Genomic DNA, 18,574 nt, shown 5'->3' with positions numbered 1-18,574 from the left:
ATTTATTTTTATCAATTAACAAAATACAAAACGAATGAACAAAAAAGAAATCTAAATCTATGTACACAGTTTTTGAAGAAACTTGGCAGGAAGGTTGTTCCAAACATCTTGGAGAACTAACCACAGATCTTCCATGGATGTAGGCTTGCTCAAATCCTTCTGTCTCTTCATGTAATCCCAGACAGACTGGTTGATGTTGAGATCAGGGCTCTGTAGGTGTCAAATCATCACTTCCAGGACCCCTTCCTGGTCCTCCGGTACTAATGAGTACTTACATAATGGAAGCGCTCATTAGTATTTCCCCCATTAGCCGCAGTGACATTTTTCCCCCACTTTGGAGGGGAAAAAGAGCGTCTTATGGGGTGAAAAATAAGGTAAATATAAAAATATATATATTTTTCAATTAATGAAAATGTGCAAAACTAGATTTTATCTTAATGGATCCTTCTTCTGGGACCTCAGGGACCCAAAAATTTTAATTCTTTGTAGTGTACAATTTTATAGTCCAATTGGGTATCAGTGGTGGAGGTCATGTAAAAGAAGTGTTCTGAGGGGTCCTAAGCTGCAAGCTCATCTACTATGAGAACACCAGTATATAATAATGAAGAACATAAAACGCTGATGTTTTCAAGCTTACGGGTTATTCTTTTGTATTTTCTTTTTGTAGGACCCACAATCACATGAAAGTTCCAAGCCTCAAGTGATGAAGCAACCAACACCAACATTAGCAAAAAAGCCTCCAGCTGTGCCTATAAGAGCATCAACCAGTGCTGTACCACCCTGTCCATTACCAACTAATGCCAAACCAGGTGGAAATATGCCACCACCTCCACCACAGTTTGCACCTCCAGAAGATTCACATCTGGATGATGATTTCCTTCCTCCTCCTCCTCCTCCTGATTTCTTTGATTTGCCACCTGACTTCTTACCTCCACCACCTCCATTATCTAATTCAATGTCTGGTTATGCTCCACCTCCTCCACAACGGCATTTTGTAGCGCCACCCACAGGCACCCCAGCTGCCCCACCTCCACCCCCACCGCCACCTACTGCTTCAGCTCCACCACAGCTCCCAGTGAAAAAGCAGCCACCTAATCCTCCAAAAAGAATAGACAATACAGCTTTGAGGTCAAAGGAACTTAGCGCAAATGAAAGTGCCGGAGGTCAACCAGATTTTATGTCTGATCTGATGAAGGCTTTACAGAAGAAGAGAGAAAATACAAATTAAATGGACATCATGTAGAATTTAATGCCGAAACGAAGGCGTGAAAAAGCAAAAAAAAGCAAACCAGAGGGACTGAATTATTTTTAGGGTTATATATAAGAAATGTCGATCTAAAATTTCTTGTGCTAAAAGACAATGAAAAACCATTGTAAAAATAGCGTTATATAAAGCTATGGTATGATAGAGCTAATCTATTTTGTTCGAAGGGTTACCAATAAGCTTATCACAGGGTTTTCTGGGAATCCCAGTTATCACCTGCAATCTGTAGGGAAGCCTGGAAGCAAGTGTTCAGATTCCCTTCAGCACCAACACAGGAAAAATGAAACATTTCAGTGCCCATTGAAATCAGTGGCTTGTCCACGTAATGAAAGGACATGCTGGGTCTCCCAGAGCAACAGATGGCCTTTGCACTGACTAATAGATGACGATAATGAATATAGGACCCAACCAATTAACTCAGGATTCCCAGCATGTTTCATTGTCAGGGTTTATTAGCGGCTACAAGAATGTAAAGCACAAAAAGTTCTATTTAGGGTAAAAGCTGGAGCATACCATATTTCTGCATTTTAATATTTGTGTCTGTAAGGCCTGTGTGTAAAAAAAAAATGTGAACTAATAACTTTCTTTTGTGCATTGATGCTCAAATTCGAATTGCCTTTTAAGTTTGAGAATATCATGTGATATCCAGTCTAGTGTTTAGCGGAGTGCCCTCTGGTAAAGAGTAAGGGGCTCCTTAAGGTGTAACTGTGCTTTCAAAAAAATGTTTATGTCATAGTGACATATCAAAGGATTTGATCGGTGGGGGTTTAGGTGCTGAGACCCCCATCCAATTGCTAGAACGAGAAAAAAGAAAAGCTCAAACACAGGCTGTCTCTCCGAGCTGCTGAATACAGACTGGAAACGGACTGGAAACTCTGACTGTTCTAGCGTTCCAGCACTCAGACCATCAAAACCTCTGATATGTCACGTCAAACGTTTTTTGAAAGTTCAGTTACAACTTAAAGAGTAACTACACTTTCTTAAATTTTTGATATGTCATAGGGACATATCAGAAGTGTTGATCATGGGGGTCCCAGCTCTCAGACCCCCATTGATTGCTAGAACGAGGGGTTAGTAACGCTCAGCCAAGCGCAGCTTCTCCTTGCTGAAGCGCGAGACTGTAGACGAACTCAATACATCTCACTCTTCTACAGTTTAGCGCTCAGCGGCTGAGCCCTTCTAACCCCTCGTTCTAGCGATAGGTGGGGGATCTCAGAGCTAGGATCGCCGCCGATCAACACTTCTGATATGTCCCTATGACATAAAAAATTGTGTAGTTACTCTTTGAAGTGTTATACCCATCTTATATGGTGATGAAATGTGTATTACTGTATGATCAGTAGGGGACTCGGTGATATGCCATCACTTTGTAAAATGTTTCTAATTGTAACAGGACTCACAGGTAACTTTAGACCTTCTTTGATCTTCTTGGAGCTGATTGTTGGCTGAGTCCTTGCCATTTTGACTATTCTTCTATCCATTTGAATGGTAGTTTTTTCGCTTTCTTCCACGTTTTTCAGGTTTTGGTTGCCATTTTAAAGCATTTGCGATCATTTTAGCTGAGCAGCCTATCATTTTCTGCACTTCTTTATATGTTTTCCCCTCTCCAATTAACATTTTAATCAAGGTACGCTGTTCTTCTGAACAATATCTGGAACAACCCATTTTCCTCAGAATTTCAGAGAGAAATGCACTGTAATCGGCATGTACAACATTTGCTGCCTTCCTTCCATAAATAAGGGCAATAATTGCCACCAGTTTTTTAAAGAATGAATGACCTCACTCATTGAACTCCACACTGCTATTATTTTGAACATGCCCCTTTCAATAAGTGATTGACTTACACAGAGTCAGCAGCATGCATGTCATGACTGTTGGATTTCTATTACTCTACTACAACTGCTAGTAAATTATTTGCCATGTAGAAAATCATATCTACCAAAAACAGTGATTGATCAGGTTAGTGATGTCTGACTGCTATTATTTTGAACACAACTGTACATCAGAGGCAGTAAGGCCTGGTTCACACTGCAGGCAGAGGTTCTGGCAGAGAACATCCTTCCGAAGCTCTCTGGATCCCGCATTGCCAGGCATTACCGAAATGCCCGCTGGCCCCATTGACTCTAACGGGTTCGGAGGAGATCCGGCCACTACCCGTCAAATAAGCCGGGATTCGACCGGACAAATACTGCTGACTATAATGGGGTCCGGTGGACATTCTGGTAACGTGCAGCAATGTCAGATCCAGAGAGCTTCGGCAGGTGTAGGGGAAAAACTGTTGAAACATTTTAAAAAAGACTAATAGAAAAAAATGATTTTTAGCCCAAAATTAGTAGTATGCAGTAATAGAAAATGTCCCCAAGGGTGTCCATTGTAGCTGCTCACTTCGGCAGCAGTGCAGTCACATTACCTGGCCGGGGGGGGGGGGGGGGTCCAGCTCTTTCAATCATAAGACAAGGTGGGCGCTTCGTCACCTGTTCGGAGCAGTCCCCCACAGGTGAAGAAGTCTGGCTAATGAGACAAATCGATTTGCTTATCTCTCGTCCATGGCCTTTAAAGGGGTTGTTGCCTCTTCAACACATACTCTGTTCATACGTTATGTTAAAATATATGGATGTCAAAAGGAAAGGAAGGTCCCCTGTACAACTGTAGAAAACTTCCCCCAAGGATTGCAGCTGGTTGTCTGGGGTTCCAGAAACCAAACCCGCAGTGATCTCTAAAAGAGTTAATACTGATGAGACAACCGCTAACTGTATCTGGTTGACCATGAAAGTACACGGGCATGGTGGGAATGGTGACGTAATTGCTATGCTTAATAAGACGTAATAGGGAACACTTTAAATTCCGGAGACTCATAACTTAACAGAAAATTAACTGCCAAATGTATAACGAGCGTTCTACGTAAATATAACACTGGGTGAAAGCAATCTGTCCAGGCGGGGGGGTCTGGCGTTACCTACAATTACCACCTGCTCCCAATTTAACACAGACCTGTTCAGGCAGCTGCGCTTGGCACATAATGGATGACAGTAATTATAGATGGGTAGAATTAGCAAAGGAAAATATCTTCTGGGATAGATGAGAGACAGCACTTCCGCCTGCGGGCATCGCCTCTGACGAAATCCCGATTATACACACTGTGCCCGGTGCCATCACTTCAGATATGGATTGCTGCACTCACATATAAGCAACAGGTCTAAAACTCAAGGAAACTGGATGCATACAGTGGCGGAAATAATTATTTGACCCCTCACTGATTTTGTAAGTTTGTCCAATGACAAAGAAATGAAAAGTCTCAGAACAGTATCATTTCAATGGTAGGTTTATTGTAACAGTGGCAGATAGCACATCAAAAGGAAAATCGAAAAAATAACTTTAAATAAAAGATAGCAACTGATTTGCATTTCATTGAGTGAAATAAGTATTTGAACCCTCTAACAAAAAAAGACTTAATACTTGGTGGAAAAACCCTTGTTTGCAAGCACAGAGGTCAAACGTTTCTTGTAATTGATGACCAAGTTTGCGCACATTTTAGGAGGAATGTTGGTCCACTCCTCTTTGCAGATCATCTCTAAATCCCTAAGGTTTCGAGGCTGTCTCTGTGCAACTCTGAGCTTGAGCTCCCTCCATAGGTTTTCGATTGGATTAAGGTCCGGAGACTGACTAGGCCACTCCATGACCTTAATGTGCTTCTTCTTGAGCCACTCCTTTGTTGCCTTTGCTGTATGTTTTGGGTCATTGTCGTGCTGGAACACCCATCCACGACCCATTTTCAGTTTCCTGGCAGAGGGAAGGAGGTTGTCGCTCAGGATTTCACGATACATGGCTCCGTCCATTTTCCCATTTATGCGAATAAGTTGTCCTGTGCCCTTAGCAGAAAAACACCCCCAAAGCAAAATGTTTCCACCCCCATGCTTGACGGTGGGGACGGTGTTTTGGGGGTCATAGGCAGCATTTTTCTTCCTCCAAACACAGCGAGTTGAGTTAATGCCAAAGAGCTCTATTTTGGTCTCATCAGACCACAGCACCTTCTCCCAGTCACTCTCTGAATCATTCAGGTGTTCATTGGCAAACTTCAGACGGGCCTGCACATGTGCCTTCCTGAGCAGGGGGACCTTGCGAGCCCTGCAGGATTTTAATCCATTGCGGTGTAATGTGTTTCCAATGGTTTTCTTGGTGACTGTGGTCCCTGCTAATTTGAGGTCATTAACTAACTCCTCCCGTGTAGTTCTAGGATGCTTTTTCACCTTTCTCAGAACCATTGACACCCCACGAGGTGAGATCTTGCGTGGAGCCCGAGCGAGGTCGATTGATGGTCATTTTGTGCTCCTTCCATTTTCGAACAATCGCACCAACAGTTGTCACCTTCTCTCCCAGCTTCTTGCTAATGGTTTTGTAGCCCATTCCAGCCTTGTGCAGGTCTACAATTTTGTCTCTGACATCCTTGGACAGCTCTTTGGTCTTTCCCATGTTGGAGAGTTTGGAGTCTGCTTGATTGATTGATTCTGTGGACAGGTGTCTTTTATACAGGTGACTAGTTAAGACAGGTGTCCTTAATGAGGGTGACTAATTGAGTAGAAGTGTCTAACCACTCTGTGGGAGCCAGAACTCTTAATGGTTGGTAGGGGTTCAAATACTTATTTCACTCAATGAAATGCAAATCAGTTGCTATCTTTTATTTAAAGTTATTTTTTCGATTTTCCTTTTGATGTGCTATCTGCCACTGTTACAATAAACCTACCATTGAAATGATACTGTTCTGAGACTTTTCATTTCTTTGTCATTGGACAAACTTACAAAATCAGTGAGGGGTCAAATAATTATTTCCGCCACTGTATGTCATAGGCACAAAGGTTTCATAATTCCAATGAGTTAAAAGGGTTTTCCCATCACAGACAATGGGGGCATATCACTAGGATATGCCCCCATTGTCTAATAGGTGCAGGTCCCAGAGATAGGTGCGAGTCTGATAGGTGCGGCTCCAAGAACGGAGCCCTGAAAGTGGCACATGCACAGCCGCCCTCCATTCATTTCTCTGGGGCCACCGAAAATAGCCAAGCACTGGCTCGGCTATTTCCGTAGGCTCTATCAAAATGAATGGGAGCGGTGGTCGTGCAAGCGTGGTGCGCTCCCATTCACTTCTATGGGGAGATCGCTTGGAGGTGGCCGGACCTAGAGAAACCCGGGGTCCTCCAGCCACCACCTTCCCCGCTCTGTTCTCGATATAGGTGTGGGTCCCAGTGGTGGGACCAACCCTTTAAGACAATGGGGGCATAGCCTAGCGATATGCCCCCATTGTCTCACATAGGAATACCCCTTTAGGCTGTTCTATGGCTTTGTATGGGAATGTATATTTAAAGGGGTTTTCCGGGAGTTAAATACTGATGAACTGTTATCCTCAGGATGGATCATCAATATTTGATTGCTGGGGGGATCCGACTGCCGGCACCCTTGCTGGCCAGCTGTATACTTCATAGTATATGAATCACAGCACTGTACATTGCTTGGTAATGCAGCTCGAGTCCCATTCACTTAAAGGGCTATTTGACCAATAGACGCAATCTCACAGGCCGAGGATATGCAATCAGTGTTAAAGTCCTGGTAAATGCCTTTAAAAGGGCTCTCTTGAAAACAACCCCTTCTAAAATGACATCCGTCATATATATATATATCACCTGCTCCTGACATTGCAGAGAAAACATCGTGTTAAATTCCAACACATGGATGGATTGGGTCCGACATAGCAGGAAATGCTTTTACTTGGTTGTTCTACAAGGGTCCCTACTGGGGTATCCCCTCTATGATCTCCAGATGTCCTAATAGGGCACATGAAACTTGCAAGAATAACCATCGCACTCATATTTCCACAATATTTGGTCAATGTTAAAGGGGCTATCCTATCTGGGGCATTTAAGGTATATTGCTAGGATATGCCATAAATGACAAATAGCTGCAGAACTGGACCCCGAAGTAAATGGAGAGCAAGCCACGCAAGTATGGCCATTCTTCATCTGAAAATAGCCTACTATCATTAGTCCCATGATGGTGAATAGAGAGGTGGCCACACTTGCTCTCTATTCACTGCTATGCCGAGTGAGCTCGACCAGTTATTTCTGTAAGTTCCATAGCAGCGAATGGAGAGGACATAGCACATGTGCTGTGTGCTCTTCATTTACGTTGGCGCCCTGTTCTAGACCTAGGAGCAGGTCAAAGAGATGGGACCCGCATATGCCATAAATGTCCCAATTGAGACAACCCCTTTAAAGGTTCGGTCCTTTCCAGACCCTGCTCGCTGCAGGAGGAAAATCTGCAATATTTTACAGTAGCCACAAAGATAACGTGTGGTTTTTAAATCTGCAGCATGTCAATGTATACTACGCATTTCACCCTTTTCAACTAATGCGGATCTTGCCATGGATTCACGGCAGATTTAGAAAAATCCGCAGAGGTTTTTCTGCAGCAGCTTAAGACCTGTGTGGATGTATCTTCAAGGGTTTGTCCACTTTTTACTATTGATGACCTATCCTCAGGATAGGTCATCAATATTAGATCGGCGGGGGTCTGTCTCCTGGCCCCCTCCCTGATCAGCTGTTTGAAGAGAAGGCAGGGCTGCTTTCTCTGCTCTGCAATTACAAGTATGGCGTCCCCATTCACTTGATTGGAAGGGAACATATATTTATTTCTATCAACCCAGTGGACAGGCATACAGTATACAGTGCACATGGTGTATATATACACTTTATTGATAATTTTTACATTCACAATTTAAAGTTTTTTTGTTTTTTTTTAATCCTCCACCCAGCCAGCGGACCTGTAAAGAGATCTATACTTACCTGCTCCCTGCCACTCCGTTTGGGCTCTCTGTGTAGCTCCCAGGGTGACTTTCACTGCACTTTCGGACCTTTGTGTCACTTCCTGAATGGGTTCAGGTTCACGTAAGCCACTGCAGCCAAAAAGTGGTCTCAGCAGTGATGTGTTCTCAAGCGGGACATGGCCTTGCAGTGACAAGGCACTTATGGACTGCCAGTGCAGAGGCCAGTTATTGGCTGCAGTTGCATAGGTGAGCCGACCCTTGCAGTTGACATGGACCAGAAGTGCGGCAGTCACAGAGCTAGAATGGAGCAATGGGGAACAGGTGAGTACAGATGGTGTCATGGGTCCAGCTGAGTGGTAGAGGGAATCTAAAAAGAAAAATCCTTGGACAACCCCTTTAAGGCTGGATCAGGACGAGCAGCTGACTTTCAAGTCTTTGGCCCATTCTGGAGCTTCTTGGGAATATCCAGCCAGTTCTGCTATCTTTTGCATTTCAAAAGGTCGTTGTAAAACTTTCTGCAATTGGTGAACCTGTGGCACAGAGAAGAAAAATCAAGATCTTACTATTAAAACGACCTCCATGCAGATGCCGGGTTCAGTGTGCAGGCATCTTCACATAAGACGGCTTTGATGTCGTTTTTGCTGTATTCTTAATTCTCTGGCAATTCTTTTAATAATTATGTCAAACCAGCTCTTCAAAAATGAACCTTCTAAAATGTGGTTATTGCATTCTAAGGTACTTAGGTTTACACACTCACACACACTTGAAGAGAACAAGTGAGGATGGGGCTAAAGATTATTAAATGGGATTTATGGGATTTTGATATTGATTGCCTAAATCAGGATAGGCCAATATCAGATAGGGACTCCCGATCAGCTGTATGAAAAGGACACCACACTCCGCGAGTGCTTAGGCCTCTTCCTACCATACATCAGTCACATGGCCTAGGGGCAGCTGAGTCCCATTCAAGTGAAATGGGTTGAACTGCAATACCAAGCACAACCAGCTGGTAAGCTGTGAGGAGGCTGCGGCGCTCACGGGCGCTCCAGTGCTTCCTCCCCTGCATTGGAGGACTCCCCTGCATAACGGAAATGGGACGGATCAGTTTTGCAGCCCATAGACTTCTATTATGACGGAATGAATAACGGAATGCCTCTAAAGGCATTTCGTTATTCATCCCGTCATAGAATTGCGTTATGGTCCGTGGTAACGGAATCCATAATGCATTTCACCTTTTACCATCAAACGAAGTGTGAACGAATTTCAAAATATGAAATTCGCTCATCTCTAGTGCTGGGAGTTGGACCACTACGGTCTCATATTAATGACCTATCTGTTGGATAGGCCATCAATAGGAAAATCCCGGAGAACCCCTTTAGGGGTGTCTATTCTGATCAGGCAAAGACAAATAAACAATGAGATAGATAGATAGATAGATAGATAGATAGATAGATAGATAGATAGATAGATAGATAGATAGATAGATAGATAGATAGATAGATAGATTGCAAACTTCACTAATCCCAAACTAACCTCTGAAAAGTCATTTCTCTCTGCCTTGCGGACTGCAGATTCTGCCATCCAGTTCCGTAATATATATCTAGGGTTGGTAGCTGTAAGCAAACGATGCTCATGGTTAATTACAGCAGAAGAAAACACTGGAAGACTTATTAAGCTAAAAAGCTAAACCAGAATTCTATCTTATTTTGCGGTTAAAAAACTAGTGTCCATAATTATTATTATTTTTAGACACATTTGAGTATAGCTCGACAAAGGCAACATCCATTTAGCATGAAATGAGCATGACTTAGCAAGAAAAGACGCAGTTTAAATTGGTTGTTCAGGGTTTTTTAAGAGATGGCCTGTCCTCAGGATAGGTCATTGTGGCGAAACCAACCTCGCCACTGGGTTTTGGAGGGGCCTGTTTGCCAGCCTCTTGCCCCAGGATTATGGGCCCTCTCATAAGCCCATGCTAAACTTTTGAACCCCTGGTCTAATTCGTGCCATTTTGGGATATGTTAAATGTCTATGTGTACTGTAAAGGGTGGGACATTGTATATTTGAGTAGTGATGTCTGTCCTATTGTCTCCACGTGTCTATTGGCGATTTCCCTTTGTCCTGAGAGATAATTGAATTACCCCTCGGTTGTCTCCAGGACAGAAGACATTGTGTATTCTCCTGCCTGTGATGATTACATTAACCCATGTAAGGTAATTGTATCACAGGCAGAGGGGAGGATTTTGTGTGGGAGTGTTTTACTGTATTGTACGTGTTTATTGGTTGTTTTTACAAAACCCTGTGGGTGGTAACCTTGTTGGAAAATGTGTATAAGTCAATGCTTGTGTGTTCAATAAAGAGTTCCTGTTTTACCCTTCATCATGTTGAGGCTGGTGTTTGGGTAAATGATCAACACTGGGGATTGCTATACGCTGAAGATTTGCTATACTCCCCTGGCTATACTATTAGCTCTTGTTAGAGCTGTTCCTGCTCTCTGGATTTAGGAGAGGTTCACCCACTGGAGCCTTGTCGTAGGTCCACGATGGGTAGGAGACGGCGAGACCTCAACCAAGCTTCGGCGGTTTGTGGGGTCTGCAGTGCTTACGGTGTCAAGTGGAGTGCTTGGAGTCCTCGGGAAGCACTAGGAGCATCCATCGACGGAGGTACCCGGTCGGGGTGCCAGGAGATCCGTTACAGTCATCACTAGCTGATTGGTGGGGGTCCCTCACCCATACCCCACCTATCAGCTGGTCTGTGTAGCTCTGTCGATAGAAGTCAGCGCCAGAGCTATACAGCACCATAAACAATAGCAGTGACAGCGGCGATGTGGGAGCAAGCTCCGGAAACTACAAGGTCAATGGTTCAGTGTAGCTCTGACTCGGACTTCTTTCAAATGAGTTGTCTGGCAGGGGTGTTGGACCCCCACCGATCAGCCAGTGATGGCCTATGCTGAGGACGAGCATCACTTTAAAAAACCTTAAGATGTGCCAAATGTTTGGTGCAAATTAAGCCAAACAAAAGGTGGTGTAAAATTAGACAAAAGTGTCTACAGATGAGCCAAAATTAATCATCCAGCCTGATCCACTTTGAAAGATTTAGCACATCTTTAGTCTAAAGGCCCTATACATGGAGCGAATATCATACAGATTCTCGTGCATGAGGGCAAAAATGAATGGGAATCATGTGATAAGTATGAACGATTCAAAGATGAGCGACAAATGGCTCGTTTCTCGTCCATTGTGATCTTTCATATAATATGGAGCCGTCTACTCGCTAACGATCTCATACATGCCCTCTGACCAAGCATCTGTCCCCCATCTTTACATGTAATAACAAGGAACGATTTAAAAGCAAATAAATAACGACCGCGAGTACGAATGATTATCTATGTGTATAATAAGCAACATTTTCGTTGTTAACGAGTCGCTACATCTTCGATCCTTTATCGTGATCTGTATGACCTCTGCTGGTGTGATAGCACCTTTAGGTTACACTCTACATAGGGATTAGTAAATCTGCCCCAGGATTTTCTGTTTAATGGGATAGTTCCAACTGTACAACCTTTATCTGTGAACTGTTACCGAACATGGATAGAATACTGGAGCAGGCGTTCTCCGCTTGTGACCCCCACCCATATAAACCGCGGGCATCCCGCTTACTTCACACAATCATACACCACATGACCATTTATTTATCTGAATGCAAAACTAAGTGTAATACTAATGTTTTACCACCCGCAGCTTCTTCCGGCAACAGCTGACTGAAAGGAGTTTCAGCAAACCAGACCTGCGGTGATCAGACGGTCACCAGTTGGGGCCACCCCTTTGAAGCTACAGCAATGGCAAGGCACACTAAATTAGAAACCAATGTCCCAATGGTTCGGTCACTGATCTTACTTTTCATCCGTTGTCTTCTTTTAGAATCTGAATCATGTGGGTTACTAAGTAAAAAGAGAAAATAAGGCTTACAATATTAATTGAATTTATCTGAAGTACACTGTACATTTCAGACTATGGAATTTGTGCAGGCGGACACCTTAACGGGGTTATCCGGGCTTTTAATACTGATGACTTATCCTCAGTATAGTTCATCAATATCAGATCAGCGGGGGTCCGACACCTGGCACCCCCGCCGATCAGCTGTTCGAGGAGACGGCGCGCCTTCCCTCTTCCTGCTCTCTACTGTATGTCTATGGGACAGCAGCAGCGGACAGGAAGACGGCACGTGCTGATCGGCGGGGGTGCCAGGTGCCGGACCCCCGCCGATCTGAGGACAGGTCATCAACAGAAAAAGCCCGGACAACCTCTTTAAAGTGTTAGTGTCGTTTCAGTGCGGGGACAGGGGTGCAAAACATGTTTTGTAATATACTTTATTAGTGAAACATGTTCTTGTAGCAGGAAAACAAGGTGTAAAGAGTCTCCTTAGCAAAGCTCTAACTCAGGGATCAGCAACCCCCGACACTCCAGCTGTTCTGAAACTACAACTCCCAGAATCCTCTTTTCACTTCTATGGGATGTAAAAGAACAGACAATAGGTGTGCATGCTGGGGGTTGGTGATCCCTGCTCTAACGGAGCGTTACTAGGGAGAGTCTGTCTTCAGTTCTACTGAGCGCTGAAGACACCCGTGTGTAACATACAGTACTTGTGCCCTATCACTGCCCATCACCATGCCTATCTGACTTACACAGGCACACTGAAGACAGATTCTCCCTAGGAATACTATTAGAGCTTTCTTCAGATCCTTTACACCCCGTCTTCTTGTCCAAAGAAACATCTTTCCCTAATAAAGTACATTACAAAAAATGTTAACATCCCAGTCCCTACACTATATTAAAAATAAGTTGACACTAGTTACACTTTAATGGGGATGTCCATCCTCAATCGCCCTTTTAGACAGGCTAGGTACAGCACTATACCTAAATTTAAAAGGCACTCGCCTGCTCCCCACCGCTCTGTTCCAGTGCTGAGGCTCCAGTCTGACTCCTTCTACTTTCCAGTGTGTAATCTCCCAGAAGGGGGTTACTTGCATCTGTGCAGCCAATCACTGTCCCCGCGTCCCCAAGTGGCACATGACTCTGCAGTGACGGGCCACTTGGGGCAAATCACCGCTGATGCCAATGCTTGGCTGCAGTGGTGCAGATGACCGTGTGAGTAGGTTTACATGATGGGGAGGGACCCAAAGGAGCCGTTCTGAACGGTTGGCATTGGAACAGTGCAGCAGAGAGGGGGCAAGTGCTTTCTTTTAACGTTAGGTACGGCACTGTTCTGGCTCTGGCTAAAATTGGGATTGAAGCTGGACAACCCCTTTAAAGGCTAAAGGTCCCAAACCACAAGCCCACCAACTTCAGCAGGATCGGCCAAATATCTAACGTCTACGATATACAGATGATTGGGCCGGTCCTGTATGCAGATTCCTGAAGGGTAGGGCTTATTGAATTTAAACATAGCCATTTATTAGTTCTAATGGGAATGAATGACCGAGCCAAGAGTCCAGGGAAGGTGAGCATTCTGCTGACAGCTACCTAATGGGTATGGCTGCCTTACATGTACATCCGGAATGGGTCATTTCATGTAGTAGTGAGCGTGTACTGATACCACGTTACTCCGCAGAGCCTGCAGTATTACAGCAGCAGCTTCCATTGCCTCATCGTTCGTGCTCCTGTGCATTTTCACCTTAAACATAAAAATATACACATCTTCCAAGCACACTTGTGTTATCTCACCGGATCTCAATAAAATGGGTGGTGTGGATGGTTTCTGGGTGCGAGAGCCATTCTAGGCATCTGGAAGCACTCGGACACGCTGGGTCCTAGCTCCGTCACACATTATTAACTTATGTCAAAGTAATTTAAACACAATCAATTTGTGATCAGCATTTGAGACATGGAATCCATGTATCCTGGAGCATTCCTCCACCAATGGAAGCGGAGGTATTCTGGTATTACTATAATGTCATCAGTATATGTCACTATGTGAATGCTCGCTGTGGCATTGTACAGAAGGCAATGGCCTACATGGGCATCAAGATACCTGAGACAAGTGCCCAGTGTACAGTCATATATGCTTTGCTCAGCACTGGCTCCTCTTGTCTCTTAGATGTGGAGATGCTATGATTGCTGATTGGCAGGAACTTAAAAGGGTTGTCTCATCTCAGACAATGGGGGCGTATTGCTAGGATATGCTCCCATTGTCTTATAGTGGTGGGACCCGCCACCTATATCGGAAATGGAGCTCTGCAAAGTGGTGGCTGGAGGACTCTGGTCCGGCCACCACCACGCGCTCTCCCCATAGAAGTGAATGGGAGCGCACCGCATATGACCGGCCACCGCTCACTTCACTTTTATGGGCCAAATGGAAATAGCGCTCGGCTATTTTCGCCGGCCTCATAGAAAATGAATGGAGGGCGGCTGTGCACCACCACTTTCAGGGCTCCGTTCTCGATATAAGTGTGGGTCCCAGTGGTGGGACCTGCCCCTATGAGACTATGGGGGCATATCCTGGCGATATGCCCCCATTGTCTGCGATGAAACAACCCCTTTAAAGCGAACCTGTCAGCCGATTTAACCCCCCCACTTCCAAAAGTCTGTTCTGCTTATACTTATACTAGTTGATGAGCCCCAAAGTGCCCTTTTCAGATGCCCCCTCACTGCACAAGTCATTGCCGAAATTTTCCCACCCTATCTCTAAATGATCTAACATGAGTTCTGCTTCCTTTATGTTACCTGAGATTCGTCCACTGTGCTTAGGATTTTCCTGACTAGCTGCACCCCCAAATTCTTAATCATCAGCCTGTTTTGAAATCTCGCGCCTGCGCATCTAGTCAGTAATGCTGCTCCTGCGCGGTATAATCCTCTACTCATCCCCTTCCCCCTCTTTGGCTTCTTGCTCCGGGATAGGTAATCATTATATGATAAGTGGGGGGGATCATACTCCCGGCAAACCCCACACCACACCACCAAGCCAACCCCCACCCACCCCCCCACAACCCCTCCAAAGCACAGCACTTTTCCATCGTATCTATGGCTATGCTCGGTACTGCAGCTCAATTCAATTCACTTGAATGGGACTGAGCTGCACAAACGCCATGTGACTGATCGACATGACATCACAGGCCAAAGCATATAGTTCATTAATATTTAAAACCTGGAAAAAAAATTTAAATGATGCAATTTGCTGATCAATAGCAGTGAGGGCACAGGCAGTGCCAGCATGGAGTCATAGACCTTACTCTCTTACAATGCAGGTCTTCCACAATCCCCCTCAAGATGAGCCACAGAAATTGTGCTACTAATAAGAAATGCTGCCGTGCTATTCTTGCCCCTAAAAATACTGACACCCCATCAAAAGCCTTACAGACCCTACACAGATAATAAATCATGGCACTTATTAGAACAGAAGCTAAGGACTGAGATCTTCATACTGTTTTACCTTTGTAATCTTTGTAGGTACGCGGTGACCCACGCTGAGAATTCCACATGTTGGCTAATGTCATGTAGGGCCCAGTATTCCTTAATCAATAAGCAAAAAACATAAAAGCAACAGGTCGGTGAAACTCCGCAAGAAAGTACCTGAAACTGATCCTTCTCAAATACCTATTCCATTAAAGTGTGAAAAAAACAGGTCCTGATCGCTATCACAGTACCCAATGCTGTTACAAAGGACTTCAAGGTCAAGAGAACACAAAATTATTATATAGATGGGTTTCTTTTCCGGGACTTAAAGGGGTTGTCCAGTTTAGAAAAACAATTTAGTTAACAGCGGAGAGTCCTCTGTTCAGAATGTAAAGCGGTTACAAAGAGCATCTCTGGCTCTGGAAAACCCGTCCTGTCCATTGATTTTAATGGGCACAGTGTAATGCTTAGTTTCCCCTCTGGAGGCGCTGCAGGAGAACTAAACACTTTTATCATCCCCCTACGCCATGTTTTTGGCATTACAAGAGTCTCAAAACCCAGTTTTGCAGCTTTTTAAACACCATTTCGACTAAAATTATATTTATGCCACCCTGGTGTGGGGAGGGTACAGTGTGGGTGGGGCCATAGGCCCTGGCACATTTATTATCATTTACACAAAAAACGGGCACAAATGAGGACTAAAGGGCGCATGGACTGCGCCTTCCAGTGACAAAGCCCTACCAAGACCGGTGTGGCAGATGCCGTTCTTGGTAAGTCAGGGCCGGTTTCCTCACAGATTACAGCTGATCACTGAGGGTCCTAGAAGAGGTGTACTTTGTGATCAACTTATTGCCAAGGCTAATAGGTTGAGACTGCCCAAAGCAGGTAATACATTTAGATATCGATGGCCTATCCATCAATATTTGATCAGTGGGGCACCACTTTAAAGGAACCCCACTGATCAGGAACATGATGGAGATTGAGTTGTAATACCAGGACAGCCGCACCTGTATGTTTGGTGCTGTGCCTATGTAAACCATGAAGGGACCCCTCCATTCTGCGGACCCCCAGAGATAAGGATTGGTCCTATTCCGTCTGCAGGTACCTCAGGAATGGTAAGCTTCCTTAGCTGGACGTCTGCTAGCTCACTCAGCTGACAAAACGACATTGTAAAATCAGCCTTTGTATCTTCCATCATCTGCAAGAGGTGAAAACAAAAACAGGGTACTACAGTATCTGCCTGTGTACCCGAACACCTGCCAAATAACACTTACATTAAGAAAGGACGCAATCAAGGACAAGTCATCTTCTCTTGCACCTAAAAATCCCAGTTTTGCCCTAAAGAGCTCTGTGAACCTGTGATCAAAGGGAAGAATGAGGAATGGGTTGTCTACCAGCACCGACCACGAGGAGGCCATTCCCAACAATGACATACCTCTGGTAATACTGATCCGGGAAGCCTGCCAGAATGGCTGAAGATCTGAAATCCCAAAACATTAGTATATCAGTATGGATGCAGTTAGTGGGTATGTATGCATTTACTGCTCCAATACATCCTAACTACATAAGTGAATGAATAATGCTGATTCGTGTATACAGCTCCAATGCAGAACCATGGGGTACATTTATTAAGACCGGTGTTTTAGCCGGTCTTAGTAAAGCCCCACAGCTGGTAGAGGAGCCGGCCTCTCCATACCTTCGGCTCATCCAGCGACAGTTCTATATGTAAGACAGCTTCCTCGCTGTCTTACATTTAGACTTTTTTCTACGCCTAAAACAGGTATAGAAAATAGTGAAGGAGACGGGCTGCCGTCCTGTCCCCTTCCCCGCCACGCTGACGTGAGCGAGGAGAAGTCACAGATGGCGTATTCCAGTATAATAAATGACGCTCTATGTTTATTCATGGTTATCAATCATGGTAGTCGGATGCTGCAGTCATTCTCAGGATAGGGTATAAGTATCCGATCAGTGGGGGTCTGACTGCTGGGCCCCCGAACGATCACGAGAGCAGGATTTTCGAGTTCCCGTATGAATGAAGCGTCAGGTCAAGCGTGCACAGTACCGCTCTATTCATTCTCTATTGGTTGTCAAAAATACCTGAGCGTTGTACTTGGCTATTTCTGGCAGTCCTATAGAGAATGAATGGAGCGGCAGCATGTAAGTTCTACCTACCCCTCCACTCATACAAGGACTCGGGACCCCAGTTCTTGTTATCTGTGGGGGTCCCAGAAGTTGGACCCCCCACTGATCGAATATCTGGTGAATAGGGAATACGTTTGCATTGCAAGACAGCCCCTTTAAAGCGGGGGTGTCCTTATTCAGGATTCTTATCTATAAGCTACAGCAGCTACAAAAAGCATCTCTCCCACCGGAGGACCTAAAATGACCACACGTGACATGTAAAATACCCCTTGATTTCCATGGGAAATTGTGTAATGCTATCATCGGACGAAATGTGTAGCAAAAAAAGGATTGTCCAGAGTAAAAAGGCATTTTAACACACATGTCCCACCGGATTATAAGCCTCATACGCCTGCCTCGGACTACCATGTACGGCAGTTCACCTGTATAAGGCTACTTTCACACTGGCGTTTTGGCTTTCCGTTTGTGAGATCCGTTCAGGGCTCCAAAACGGATCAGTTTTCCCCTAATGCATTCTGAATGGAAAAGGATCCGCTCAGAATGCATCAGTTTGCCTCCATTCCGTCTCCATTCCGCTTTGGAGACTGACACCAAAATGCTGCTTGCAGCGTTTTGGTGTCAGTCTGATGAAACTGAGCCAAACGGATCTGTCCTGACAAACAATGTAAGTGAATGGGGACGGATCCGTTTTCAATGACACAATCTGGCACAATAGAAAACGGATCCGTCCTCCATTGACTTTCAATGGTGTTCAAGACGGATCCGTCTTGGCTATGTTACAGATAATACAAACGGATCCGTTCTGAACGGTTGCAGACAGTTGTACTATCTGAACGGATCCGTCTTGGCTATGTTACAGATAATACAAACGGATCCGTTCTGAACGGATGCAGACGGCTGTATTATCTGAACGGATCCATCTGTGCAGATCCATGACGGATCCGCACCAAACGCGAGTGTGAAAGT

General features: G+C 44.7%; 2 protein-coding genes across 6 annotated transcripts in view; one reads left to right on the top strand and one right to left on the bottom strand.

Moving 5' to 3' along the window:
- The window catches only part of LOC121002816 (amyloid beta precursor protein binding family B member 1 interacting protein), a 132,233-nt gene extending 129,592 nt beyond the window's left edge, over positions 1–2,641 (top strand). Inside the window, exon 14 of the mRNA XM_040434393.1 lies at positions 668–2,641. Coding sequence (XP_040290327.1) covers positions 668–1,228 — 561 coding nt within the window. The 3' untranslated portion in view covers positions 1,229–2,641. The remainder of the gene's footprint in view (positions 1–667) is intronic.
- A 5,343-nt stretch (positions 2,642–7,984) lies between these two features.
- The window catches only part of LOC121002814 (protein adenylyltransferase SelO-like), a 49,799-nt gene continuing 39,209 nt past the window's right edge, over positions 7,985–18,574 (bottom strand). For all 5 annotated transcript variants that reach the window (XM_040434389.1, XM_040434387.1, XM_040434390.1 and 2 more), the window contains 7 exons: positions 16,902–16,946; positions 16,741–16,822; positions 16,572–16,664; positions 15,504–15,583; positions 11,972–12,015; positions 9,612–9,691; positions 7,985–8,608 (listed from right to left, as the gene is read on the bottom strand). In XM_040434389.1, coding sequence (XP_040290323.1) covers positions 8,486–8,608; positions 9,612–9,691; positions 11,972–12,015; positions 15,504–15,583; positions 16,572–16,664; positions 16,741–16,822; positions 16,902–16,946 — 547 coding nt within the window. In that variant the 3' untranslated portion in view covers positions 7,985–8,485. The remainder of the gene's footprint in view (positions 8,609–9,611; positions 9,692–11,971; positions 12,016–15,503; positions 15,584–16,571; positions 16,665–16,740; positions 16,823–16,901; positions 16,947–18,574) is intronic.

The sequence above is a fragment of the Bufo bufo genome, chromosome 5 (genome assembly GCF_905171765.1).
Source record: "Bufo bufo chromosome 5, aBufBuf1.1, whole genome shotgun sequence".
NCBI classification, from domain to species: domain Eukaryota; kingdom Metazoa; phylum Chordata; class Amphibia; order Anura; family Bufonidae; genus Bufo; species Bufo bufo.
This window is presented reverse-complemented; position numbering and strand designations above follow the sequence as displayed.